Source organism: Peromyscus californicus, unplaced genomic scaffold, assembly GCF_007827085.1.
Source record: "Peromyscus californicus insignis strain IS unplaced genomic scaffold, ASM782708v3 Scaffold_3__1_contigs__length_106647218, whole genome shotgun sequence".
NCBI lineage: Eukaryota > Metazoa > Chordata > Mammalia > Rodentia > Cricetidae > Peromyscus > Peromyscus californicus.
Genome location: NW_026294551.1, coordinates 95,717,417 through 95,730,864, shown reverse-complemented (window position 1 = coordinate 95,730,864; position 13,448 = coordinate 95,717,417). Strand labels below are relative to the sequence as shown.

General features: G+C 45.4%; 1 protein-coding gene across 2 annotated transcripts in view; it reads left to right on the top strand.

Moving 5' to 3' along the window:
- The window catches only part of Adcy9 (adenylate cyclase 9), a 133,095-nt gene extending 119,902 nt beyond the window's left edge, over positions 1–13,193 (top strand). For both annotated transcript variants that reach the window (XM_052759249.1, XM_052759248.1), the window contains exons 10-11: positions 3,478–3,522; positions 9,033–13,193. In XM_052759249.1, the coding sequence (XP_052615209.1) occupies positions 3,478–3,522; positions 9,033–10,224 (1,237 nt within the window). In that variant the 3' untranslated portion in view covers positions 10,225–13,193. The remainder of the gene's footprint in view (positions 1–3,477; positions 3,523–9,032) is intronic.
- The last annotated feature ends 255 nt before the right edge of the window (positions 13,194–13,448 follow it).

The window sequence follows — 13,448 nt, the reverse complement described above, 5'->3', positions numbered from 1 at the left end:
GCAGAGCCAGGCGGATCTCTGTGAGTTTGAGGCCAGCCTGGACTACCAAGTGAGTTCCAGGAAAGGCGCAAAGCTACACAGAGAAACCCTGTCTCGAAAAACCAAAAAAAAAAAAAAAAAAAAAAAAAAAAAAAGTAATAAAGTGCCAGAAGAATGATATGAGAAAGATAAGAAAGTCATTTAGGCCAGGCGGTGGTGGCGCACGCCTTTAATCCCAGCACTCGGGAGGCAGAGGCAGGCGGATCTCTGTGAGTTCGAGGCCAGCCTGGTCTACAGAGCGAGTTCCAGAAAAGGCGCAAAGCTACACAGAGAAACCCTGTCTCGAAAAAACCAAAAAAAAAAGTCATTTAGAACAGCATGAAGAACCCTGTCCTTCATCTGAAAGCCTCGACTCTGAATGCTAGAAAATGTAAGATTTTGAGCACTGGCGTGATACCAGTACCAGAAGTCTGATAACTCAGGGTCCACAAGCTTTGCTCCATGCACTAAATCATTTAAAAATTTGTATAAAATTACTTTTAGTTTGTGTGTATAACCTGTATATATTGAAACATAAATGAACTTTGGATTTAGACTTAGTTTCTATCCCTAAAAGATGCCTATATCATCAGTTGTGTGCAAATACTCAGAATTCCACAAGACATATGCTCCAAGCCACTGGGATTTGGGAACTCAATCTGTCCATATTTGAGTATAGATGTTCTTGGGTGCCTGTCTCTGTGAGACACATGACTATTGCAGGAAACTTACTGTTGTGAGTGGTTGGAATCTAAGAAAGGCCTGAAGTTCTTTCACATGAGAGTCAAGATAATGAGAGAGCAGAGGAAGAGCCAGAGTGAGGCCACTCTGAAATCCCAGTACACAGGAAGCTGAGGCAGGAGGATTTCACATTTGAGCCCAGCCTAGGCTGCATAGCAAGACTGTCTCAATAAAAACTAGAAGAAGCCGGGCGGTGGTGGCGCACGCCTTTAATCCCAGCACTCGGGAGGCAGAGCCAGGCGGATCTCTGTGAGTTCGAGGCCAGCCTGGTCTCCAAAGCGAGTTCCAGGAAAGGCGCAAAGCTACACAGAGAAACCCTGTCTCGAAAAACCAAAAAAAAAAAAAGAAAAAAAAAAAAAGAAAAAAAAAAACTAGAAGAAAATGCCAGGAGGGTGGTGGAGAGATACACCTTTAATCTCAGCACCCGAAGGCAGGGGCAGGCAGAACTCTGTGAGTTTGAGGTTAGCCTGGTCTACAGAGCAAGGTACAGGACAGCCAGAGCTACACAGAGAAACTTTGTCTCAAAAACAAACAAACAAACAAAAAAATCACAAATGGGGGCTGGAGAGATGGCTCAGAGGTAAGAGGATTGACAGCTTTTCCAGAGGTCCTGGGTTCAATTCCCAGCAACCACATGATGCCCTCTTCTGGCGAGCAGGCAAACATGCAGATTTATTTATAATAAATAAAACTTTTTAAAAAAGTACAAAAAACACCTCACACACACACACACACAAAGCAAAAAACAAACAAACAAACAAACAAACAAAGAACAGGAAGAGCCAAACTCAGTGGTACATGCCTATCATCTCACCACGCGGTAAGCAGAGGCAGGAGGATCAGGAGTTCAAGGTCTTTTGTGGATATGTAGCGTGAGTCTGAGGCCTTCTGGGCTACATGAGACCCTTTCTCACAGATAAAACAAAAAACAAAAACTATACTTCTGGCAGGTGCTAAGGAGTAGAAAGTGTGATGTGGACAGAGGAATTGGAGTCACATGATGGGCCTCTGGAGACAGGATCAGTTCTCATTGTGCTACAGAATGAGAGGGACATTTAAACCCTGTAAGGGCCTGGTGTGGTGGCTCACACCTGTGATCCCAGAACTGGTGAAGGAAAGGTGGATGCAGAAGGACAGGAGGTTTGGGGTTAGTTTGGACCAGAGTGAGACCCATCGAATCAAACCAAGCAAGCAACCAGTCAACAGAGTGAAATAAAACACCCAATATGGTTTTGTGAGACTCCTTTCTCCACGGCTTCCACCAGTTACATCACGTTTGGTTCTTAGTTTGTTAAATGTGTCTCAAGTTTCCTGTTACACACCAGGAACTGACTCTGTGGCTTTTACGCTTTGTCAACTAAATATGTAGTTGGAAATAGAATAGGAACTTGGGTAGTAGAATGCACACGGTACTTTTTTAAAACAGTTCATGATCTCTTAAACCAATTAAGCTTCTGCTTGTGAAACAAACATCTAAATATCGGGCTTTTCTCATAACTTCTTTGAGCGGTGCTTCCCAGGTGCAGTGGAGACCCACCTGCTCATAAATCTACTGGGATGGGGTGGGGGCAGGTTGTTTTAAAGTTGCAGGGGACATTTCTCTATTGTACTTTGCAGGACATCTAACATTCCTGCTCCCTAACTTATTATCACGACCAGGGACTGCATCATTTCCCAGGTGCCCCTTGGGATTGGCATTGCTGTCACTGTGGACCACCACTTTAGTAATGCTACTGTCAGCAGGATCAGAGGTGTCTTCGGGTAATCGCAGGGCAGTGGTGATGAGTGAGGAGAGTGAGTTTCTATCCTCGGCATTCTTACTATATTAATAGCAATGCAAAACATATTCATGTTCTCTGCAAACCGAGATCAAAAAGGAATTTGAAGTGGAGCTGCCAATCAGTAGCTGAGAGGCTGAGACAAGTAATTCCATTAAGTGAAGTGGGGCTGCCTCCTCCTACCTTGGTGGGGCATCTGGAACACGACCATCACAATGCTTTATACAAAAAGTATGAAATTCGTCCACCAGCCTTTAGCTTCATATGCCTCCTGAACCACTCATGGTGACATTCAGTCACACTTTTGGCTTCTCCTCTTGGATCCAGAGAGACAAAGTAGTGGCCTCCCATCTGCTTTCCGCTACAGTCCAAACAGCAGATTTTGGAGTGGAACTAGTAGCCAAGACCCCTTCCACGTGGAGGATCCTATGAGCCTGCCGCCCAGTCCCAATTGTTGCTGGAACCAGCAGGGCACAGTGCTCGTCAGGTAGTGAACAAAAGCCTGAATTCACGTCTTAGCAAAGAGAAGCTGCCTTAGTTACTTTTCTATTGTTAGTAAAAACACCAGGACCAAGGCAGCTTATAAAAGGAAGGGTTTAGTTGGCCTTACGGTTTCAGAGGGCTATGACCAACTGTTTACATCATTCCCCCAAAAGGAAAGTTATGTAAACTCTTCTTGGGTTGATTTTATTGTTTTTAAATTTTATTTATTTATATTTTATGTATGAGTGCTCTGCATGTATACCTGCACACCAGAAGAGGGCACCTGATCTCATTATGGGTGGCTGTGAGCCACCATGTGGTTGCTGGGAATTGAACTCAGGACTTCTGAAAGAGCAGACAGTGCTCTTAACCCCTGAGCCACCTCTCCAGCTCTTTGGGTTGATTTTAATAATGCCTTTTTTGTTTCCTGTAACATTTTTATGCATTTTCTTTGCAGCTCCATAGTGGTGTCACCCTTAGATACAGCAGCACAGAACTTCAGGTAAGTTTTCAGCCTGGGGCCTGTGTCTCATAAGTGAGAGCAGCCATCTTTCTGCTCTATCTCCTGAAAGCACACATGCCGTAAGTAAACTGTACAAGCGTGTGTCTGCATATATGTGTGTGTGTGTTAGGTTGAGAAAACAAGCGATAACTGCATATTAAAGTGTCCGGTCACAGTTGTATCTTCCTGGGAAGGTGAGTGGTCACTAAGACATATATTAGAGTTAGTAATTTTATACAAGACTTTAGCACCTTATACAGGAAATCTCACAAATTAAAGAAAAATATTTATCATCTAAAATATTTTGACGTGGAGCCATCAAGATGGCTTCGCTGTTAAAGGGGCTTGCCATGAGAGTCCAGCACCCTGTGTTTGATCCCCAGAACCCATGTAAGAGTGGCTGGAAAGAGCCAGCTCCTCAGACCTCTGTACGTACGCCTCGTCATGCATCCCTTACACTCATGATGCACACACAGACAGCAATAATACATAATTTAATAATATAATATTTACATATCTGACGAGAAATTTGAAATAATACATATTTGAATTTTTAAATTAAATACTTAACCCTTACTTTACTCTAAACATAAAAGTAAATTCTAAATAAATTGAAGGGTAAAAGGTAAAAATTATGTGTGCTGTACATGCATATCTACAGCCACACATGCCCCTGTATTAATGCATGCAGACACACACACCACAAGAAATAAAAATAAATAACTATAAAAATTAGAAAAGTAGTAATTTTCATGCCTCTTAAGACAGATAATTTTTCAGTCTTATCAGTAATAAATAGGAAAAGAATGAACAACAAAGAGGAAGGGAAAGAAAACGAAGACAGAGAGAAAATCATCCATGGAACAAAAGCCCACACAGAAGAAAGACAAAAGGAGTTCCCAAAGAGGAAATCTATCACATTAGCCGCATTTTCCCCAGTCCTGGGAATCGAGCTCACCGGTGACCTCCACTGATCTTCGGCTCAGCTTCACTTGGGCCCTCAAAGAGTAGTAACAGGATGCCAGCCATACGCTCGAGCCTGGAACGCTAGTGCTGTGCAGCTGAGGCCGGTGCTAGTGCAGCACTGTATCTACAGCCCTACAGACCCCAGATGGTAACAGATGCCATGCCTCGCTGGTTAGAGCTGCAGGGGCTCTTGCTTTCTGTTTGTTTGTTTGTTTTTCCCTTTCTATTTTAAAAACTCTCTTTTGTGGGGTAATAGACTTTAGTATGCTTTTACTTTAACTTCCATTAATGGTTTAATGTCCCAGTCTTCAGTCCTAAGTGGACTCTCCCATTTATTCATCTCAGATTCCTCTTTTGGACTGGGCCGTGATGGTGCAGGCCTGTAATCTCAGCTGTGCAGGAGGCCAAGAGAGCAGGAGAGCCTGCGGGGCTGCAGAGCGAGCTCAAGGCCAGCCTGAGCAAGTTTCTGAGACCCTGCCTCCAAATGGAAATGACAGCTAAAGAGCTGGGACCAGCTCAGTGGTAGAGACTTATCACCAGTACCACTAACAATCCTTCTCTTGGAAACTGACTGTTGCTATTTGAATTTAGAACTGGGATTGGGCTACCTTTGCCCACCTATCTTAGAATAAAAATTGCTGGTTGTTATGGCATATCCTATAATCCCAGCACTTGGGAAGTGGGGGCCAGAGGATCCAAAGTTCAAGTCATCCTTAGCTACATAGTAAGTTAATTCCAAGACCTCCTGAGCGACATGAGACCCTGTGTTAATGGAACAAAATTCGGTACAGGACAAAATGGTTCAACAAGTAAAGCACCAGACATCCTCTGACCTAGACACATGCGAGGTGGACTGTGTCTGCATTCACCTACCATGACATACATAATAATAAAGTTTTTTAAAGGTATGGGCCAATGAGAAAGCTCAGGAGGTGCTTGCTGCCAAGTCTTTTGACCTAAGTTTAGTCCCTCAGGAAACTGGAGCAGGAGAATTACTGCAAGTTTGAGACCAGCAAGTGAGGAGGGAGATTAAGATTGATTATGGAAACACCGGTACTGTCGCTGTTTCTCCCACCGAGATTTAAAGCAGTTAATGTTAAGCCTACTGTACTTAACTAAAGGGGGCTGTTCGTCAATGCACAACATTGGGAAAAGCAAAATGAAACTTAGCCTCAGACCAGCAAGCTGTGCTCACAGGACACAGGGCTGGCTTCTCCCCAGCCCAAACCCTCTCCCCCCTCTGCGTAAAAGCCAGCCAGAGAACCTCAGGCTGAGTTGAAACATGTTTTAGTGAGTTAAACAAAGTGGTCACTTTGCTTACATTTGAGTCATAGGTATTGTCATTTGTTTCAATGCTATAGTAAAGTAAATAAGCATGGGGTATCCTACCATAGAGAACTTTGTCCTGGTTCCCGACCACTGAGCTGTGAAACCCATGCCAGGTCCCCAGGCCAGCAGCTGGACTCCAGGGTTCTGCATATTGCAGAGAAAAGACAACAAGATCAGCAGAGGGAGAAGCTTCTCTCAGGAGCCCCCTCCCCGTGAGCTGTGAGAGCCCCAGAGCATCTCAGTCACAACACGGAGGGAGCTCTTCTCATAGCAGCCACATACACAGCCTGAAGGGAAGCGGTGCTCAGCGTCAACTGCGTTGCCTGTGCAAGCAGCCGCCATATCATTGACTGCTATCACCCAGGGGTAATGGAAACCCTCCCCAATCCCAGCTCCCTGCTGCCAGCCCAGGCCTTTCGGAGGTTGATGACCTCCCCTGCAGAGCTACCACTGTACACTGAACCCTAATGCAGAAGGATTGGCCACACTCCAGCTAGTCTTCATGCTTTACAACAGGAGGACACCAAGTCCTGGCAGAAGGTGTGGTTTGCCCAAGGCCCCCAGTCTCTCCAGTCGTTCTGCCAGAGCAGCCCAGGGGACCAGTGTCAGGGCTTTTGTGATGGTGCTTAGGGGAGTGTCTCAATGGCCTCAAGTTCATTTTTCTTTTCTTTTCTTTCTTTCCTTCTTCCTTCCTTTCTTTCTTTCTTTCTTTTCTTTTCTTTTTCTTTTTTTTGAGATAAGATCTTGTGTAGCCCAGGCTGGCCTTGAACTTGCTGTGTACGCAAGGATGACCTCACATTCTTGACACTTCTGTCTCTGCTCCAAAGTGCTAGGGTGACAGGCGTGTGCCACCAGGCCTTCCTAAACCTGTTATTTTAAAACACCCGTATATTATTGATGCTTTTTCTCTTTACTCTTTTTGGGGGCCTGCCACCCAGCCCCCAAATAAGTCACACACTGAGGCTTATTCTTAACTATAAATGCCTGGCCTTAGCTTGGCTTGTTTCTTACCAGCTTTTCTTATCTTAAATTATCCCATCTACGTTTTGCCTCTGGACTTTTACTTTTCTCTTACTTCTGTAAATCTTACTTTCACTCTTAATCTGTGACTGGCTGTGTGGCTGGCCCCTGGAGTCTTCCTCTCCTTGTTGTCTTGCTCTTTCTTCTTTTCCTCCTAGATTTCTCCTTCTGTTTATTCTGTCTTCCTGTCAGCCCCACCTATCCTTTCTCCTACCTCACCATTGGCCGTTCAGTTCTTTATTAGCCCATCAGGTGTTTTAGACAGTCACAGTAACACAGCTTCACAGAGTTAAACAAATGCAACACACCTTTGCATCTATAACAAATGTTCCACAGCATAAACAAATGTAAAACACTGTAAAATAATATTTTACAGCACCCTTATGTCAGCGATAACAATAAAACTTAAATTAAATAGTGTGGCTAAGGAATTAAGGTTTCTGTGTCCTAGACCCATCTCACCTGAGGACACATCAGTTTTCTCTCCATTTATATTGACATAGTGACCAAGTCCATCATTACATAAACTCCAACAACCTACCTTGGGCAGTTTAGCAGTACATTAACTTATAAAACCAATATGAACTGAACAGCCACAGTTCTGTTGGAAATAGAAAGGGAGGGGGTAAGAAAGGATGGAGGGAGGGAAGAAGGAAATGGGAAATGGTAACATTAACTGGCTTGGGTAGTAGGACAATGGATGAATCGTTGTTTTAATTTTTACCTTTTCCCCACATTTTCTATGATTGAGCATGCAATATTTTTAACAGAGGAAAAGAAACTGAGCAAGTATCGTGGTACATACTTATGATCCCAGCACTTGGGAAGTGGAGGCAAGAGGATTAGAAATTCAAGGTTAGCCTCAGCTATATAGCAAATCCAGGCCAGCCTGGGCTACATAAGACCCTGCCTTTAAGAAGAAGAAGAAAAAAAAAAAGGACATGGTGGCCCTCAGTGCTGTCTTCAGTGTCAGCTGCAGGGCTCCTCACTGCAGTCGCCTGTAGGAGACCGGCACTCTGGAGAAGGTTTCGTTAAGAGGAGGACTTCTTGGGGATGTCTAAGTTCTGAACTGGCAACTTTGAAATGATCCAATAATCCTGGTATATGCAAAGATGAGCATACAGGAATGTCCCCTGAGACATCACTTCTCACCATAACTACAGTGTCCCTCATGAATGTGGTGGTCCATATATTAGATTACTCTATGGCCATGAGAAAATAGCTCTGTGTTTTCCCTCAAAGGAAAGACTTTTCATTCTGTATGCTGATTGACTTTCTTACCATGTGCAAATATACTCCTAAGTGTATACATCTCATACTCCTTTTGAAAATGCTAAGATTGTCTTAATTGACTTTGGTAAAAACAGAACTAACTAGAATGGGAGAATGTGTTTTGCTAAACTTTCATACGAGTAGAGAACAGAGAAAGTTTAAATAGTCTTTGTAAAATGATGTCTGTTGTTTAGAAATATAAGAAAATATACCAGAATATTCAGTTTCTTAGATATAGTAATGGTACTGTGGTCACAAAGGGAAATGCCCTTGTCTTGGGAGATACATACTAAAATAGTTAGACCAGCAACTTACTTTCAAAATGTTTAGGAAAAGTATTTGTGTGTGTCCGTGTGTGTTTGTATGTTATATGTGTTGAGAGGAAAAGCAGAAAGGCAACATTTAATAGTTGTCAACTCCAGGTGAAGAGCTTCTGAGTGTTTGTTTCCATAAAGTTGAGATTTTTCCAAAAGAAATAGTTGAGGAGAAAGAAAAGATTTTTTTTTTAATCTAATGAGTTCTTTTAAAGAACAGTTACAGCTGGGCTTAGCATTACAGGCCTGTAATCCCATCCTGTGGGTATGGAGACAGGGGGTTAAATGCAAGGCCAGCCTCTAGCTACATAGCTAGTTCACGGCCAGCCTGGGCTGCATGACACCTGAGTTCAAGAAACCAAATCAAATGTAAATAAAACAAAAGCATCTCTGAAGCCTGCACAATAACCAGGCTGCTTTCCGGCCTCAGGGTGTCAAGGGTGGTACTCAGTCACACTTGTGGGAGCGCTCCCTTAGTAGGGTGGTACTCGGTCACACTTGTGGGAGCGCTCCCTTAGTAGGGTGGTACTCGGTCACACTTCGGGTTTGGGGCACTCCCTTAGTAGGTGTTCTGAGCGGCTGTGTCATTTCTATCTCTCTGCTCCCCAGTGCCAACAGGAACCCGTGCAACAGCTCACTGCTGCAGGACAGCAGGAGGCCGGCCAGCCTCATAGGCAAGGAGCTCATCCTCACCTTCTTCCTCTTGCTCCTCTTGGTCTGGTTCCTGAACCGAGAGTTCGAGGTCAGCTACCGACTGCATTACCATGGGGATGTGGAAGCAGATCTGCACCGCACCAAGATCCAGAGCATGAGGGATCAGGCTGACTGGCTACTGAGGAACATCATCCCCTACCACGTGGCTGAGCAGCTGAAAGTCTCCCAGACCTACTCCAAGAACCATGACAGCGGAGGAGTGATCTTTGCCAGCATCGTCAACTTCAGTGAATTCTATGAAGAGAACTATGAAGGGGGCAAGGAATGCTACCGGGTCCTTAATGAGCTGATAGGTGACTTTGATGAGCTTCTGAGCAAACCGGACTATAACAGCATTGAGAAGATCAAGACTATCGGGGCCACATACATGGCAGCGTCAGGGCTGAACACTGCCCAGTGCCAGGAGGGTGGCCACCCCCAGGAGCATCTGCGTATCCTCTTTGAATTCGCCAAGGAGATGATGCGTGTGGTGGATGACTTCAACAACAATATGCTGTGGTTCAACTTCAAGCTCAGGGTTGGCTTTAACCATGGACCCCTCACTGCAGGCGTCATTGGTACCACCAAGCTGCTCTATGACATCTGGGGAGACACTGTCAACATTGCCAGCAGGATGGACACCACTGGTGTTGAGTGCCGCATCCAGGTGAGCGAAGAGAGCTACCGTGTGCTGAGCAAGATGGGTTATGACTTTGACTACCGAGGGACTGTGAACGTCAAGGGCAAAGGGCAAATGAAGACCTACCTTTACCCAAAGTGCATGGACAATGGGGTTGTGCCCCAGCACCAGCTGTCCATCTCCCCAGACATCCGTGTCCAGGTGGATGGCAGCATTGGACGGTCTCCCACGGATGAGATTGCCAACTTGGTGCCTTCTGTTCAGTTCTCAGACAAGACTTCCTTGGGATCTGATGACAACACACAGGCCAAGGACGTGCACCTGTCCTGTAAGAGACCCTGGAAAGAGCCGGTCAAAGCTGAAGAAAGGTTTCGATTTGGAAAAGCCATAGAAAAGGATGACTGTGAAGACACAGGAATAGAAGAAGCCAATGAACTCACCAAGCTCAATGTCTCAAAGAGTGTATGAGGCAGCGTGGAGAGCTGCCGAGGTGCTCTGTTCATCCAAACACAATAATATTTGTATTGACAGGCTGGCGTGCTGTCTAGCACCTCAGTGTCTGTTCCTGGATGTGGTGTCATGTGGTCATTTCAGCCCTAATCTCTGTGTGGATCACAGTTATTCAGGGTCCATTTCCACCCATTTCTTCTTTCCTTTACTCCCTTTCCTGGAAGCCTGCCCCCAGCCTGGGGGATCCATTCAGCGGTGTGGAGGAATATAAGTGCCTTCAGGGTTTGGCCTTGAGTCTAGGGCTGAGGCCACTGGTGGAATCATGGCCCTGGGTATTATTTGACTTCTTTAGGACAAAAAAAAAAAAAAAAAAAAAAAAAAAAAGCTGTGGTTAAGATACCGTTTTTATTGCCTTTTCTCACAAGCTTTTTTTTCTCATACAGTGTTTTCCAGTTTATTTTTTCTATATATGTAATAGTGTTTTTTGGTCACCTGGCCTTTCTAAGCACATACACGCACACACACTTGCATTTATGAATCTGACATAAAGTGCCAGTAACTCATCTGGGGGAGGGGCTATAAAAGGTGGGCAGGACTGGGAAGCTCAGCAAGCCCCCTTCTGGCATCTCGGGGTACCTGGGCCCATGTTCCTGTGGCCCATGAATGGGCCTCTCCGCCCCCAACACTGGGCAGTTTCAGGGGCTCTTCTGCACGCAGGCCAAAATTTCATATGCTCACCAGGCACAAAGCTTACACGCCAGGCCTCAGGAATCTCAAAGCCGTGTTTTCATCTGACCCTCCACAGAGGGGTCTTCCAGCCAAGAGCGAAGATGTTTGTCTCAGAAGCCGACTCATCTGAGGGAGACAGTCGACCATCTGAGGGTTGCGTTTATTTATTTATTTATTTATCAAAACGTGTATTATGGGGAGGGGCCACTGGATAGTTTTGGTGAGGGAAACAGTCAGGGAGTGGGCAGGGCAGTTTGCGAAGGACACAGCAGACCAATGACAAGATGTCCCTCTATGTTTCATGTCTCATCCACTGTGGCCTACGGTGCCACCCAGGGTGCTGCTCCCCCTTGTGGGGATCCAGAGTCACACTGCTCAGCTCCAAGCGGGATTCTGCAGACCTTTTGTCCGTTCCTCCCACGGTTGGACTGCACAGGCTGATTTGTAGTGGGATTTCATTCTGCTGGCCAATTCAGACTCTCAAAAGAGGCTACTTGTGGCGCACCGAGGAGCAGAACCATCTGTATGCCAAAGGAGATGCAGACAGCAGACACAGAGCCAATAAGGAAAATGGCGTTCCTGTTCCTGGTGGCTAACCTTGCTCATAATTGTGTCTTTCCATGTTGAGTCTGAAATTTCTGCTGAATGGAACTCAGGCTACAGTTGTCCTGACGCCATCATTCTTCCAGGTGACGCTGGTGTGCAGCTCAGAGACGACTGAGGAGCAGCTCTGTCTGTTGGAGGTCTTCACGCCGTGCCCTGTGGTGTGTCCTTGCACTGGTAAACCTCACTGTATGATTTTCACCTCTGAGTTGAGTCCCTTGTTACTCATTCCCAGAGACAGACAGGACCTGCTGATGCTAGCAAGGTGACATAGTTCTAGTCAGCCACTTCCCCTGGGGACACCTGGGATGGCCACCCAAGCATCATAGCCATGCCAGGACCCAGAGTGTTCTTAGTGACGGGAAGATTTTCCTTCCCAGTTGGCTCCCTGTTGGTCTTCCAACTCGAAGAACAGATGGTTGTAATAATACCTCTTGCTTCTGAAGAATGTATTCTTGTACAATGCCACAGATTTTTTTTCTTAAAAACACTACCTGATTCTTTCCTTGTACTAGGGATTTAGGGCATGCTGGGTTTCCTCCGGTCAGTATTAGGGTGTTCGTTATCTGAGTGTCGGTCAGTCTGTCCTCCAGCTCCAGGCTGCATAGCCTTGAGGAGCGAGCTGGTGTCAGTGTCTTTGCAGTCTTGGTTCAAGATGTGCTCTGCCAGGTTCATCTCTGCACACATCTTCCCTCTCAAACTCTCTTCCTTTCTCTGCTACAAACGTGTTTGTGATTCTTTCCCAGCCCACCCCCCAACCCTAGACCTGCAAGCCAGTTGGAGAGAATCATTGACCTTGAGCAGGTGGTCCAGTTACGCATTGTGCAAATAGAGCCCTGGGTGAAGGGCGGCTCCCACAGAGTGCAATGGTCTTAAGAAACACCCTGAGCCTTCCTGAAGAACCAGTGCAGACATTCTTCTTTCAGGGTGCAAGGCCCCTGAGGCCTTCCCAGCTCCCTGCCCCAAAGCATACCTCAACACAAACCACGGCTCTGCAGCACACCTGCCGTGCAGCCTGGGCTGTTGGCATTGAACAAACAGCTGGAGACAGTTGGGCTTCTAGGCAGTGGACTCGAGTGTCCTCAGGTGGCAATACTTCTTAGGAACCTAGGGCAGGAAGCAATACTCCAGAACTGAATGTGTGTAAATAGTTGCTTTGCGTTGCAATTCCTCTTTCCCTCTTGGCCCAGCTCAGATCAACTTTTTACATCTGTATGATCAAGCACACATAATTTTGTCCCACGCAAATGAACGTAGAGTATCAGTTATAAACCCTTAAACTGCTTGACGAGCACCACAGATTGACCATACCTGCGCATGGCTCCCTCCACCCTGGCTTCACTCCTGGGGACTGCACCCGCACATTTGCTCATGACACAGAGAGCCAAAGGCAGTGTGCAACCATCAGCTGGGCTGTAGTCACTTGTAGTTTCCAAAGAAAAGTCTGCATTTGACTTTCTTGATTTTCAAGGTCAGCATTTTTGATTGGTTGTTTGGAAAATTGCATCATGACTAGAACCAGAAATTAAATCATCAAGAACCAACTGTTTGTGTTTCCATGTTTCCTTTGCTCTGCTCTTTTTAAATTGTTAACTCTAAGAATTTCAAAATGCATCCACTGAAAAAAATGGATATTAAAATATTCTAAAACCTAACTTTGATGCCTGGTATCTCCTCATTGAAAAGCCTGGTACTACTTCAGACTAGGCCAGCCCCCTCCCACCCCTTGTATTTTCTGCAACTTGTGGCCAAAACAGGAAGATTTACTTTTCATTTCCGTCACGGCTTTAAAAATAGGAAAAACCATACCAAAATTATGCTTTTTTGTGTTTCTGGGGCATTATTATTATTATTACTTAATGAATTCGCCTACTGCAGTTAACTTTGGTTGAGAAATACTTATTTTTATC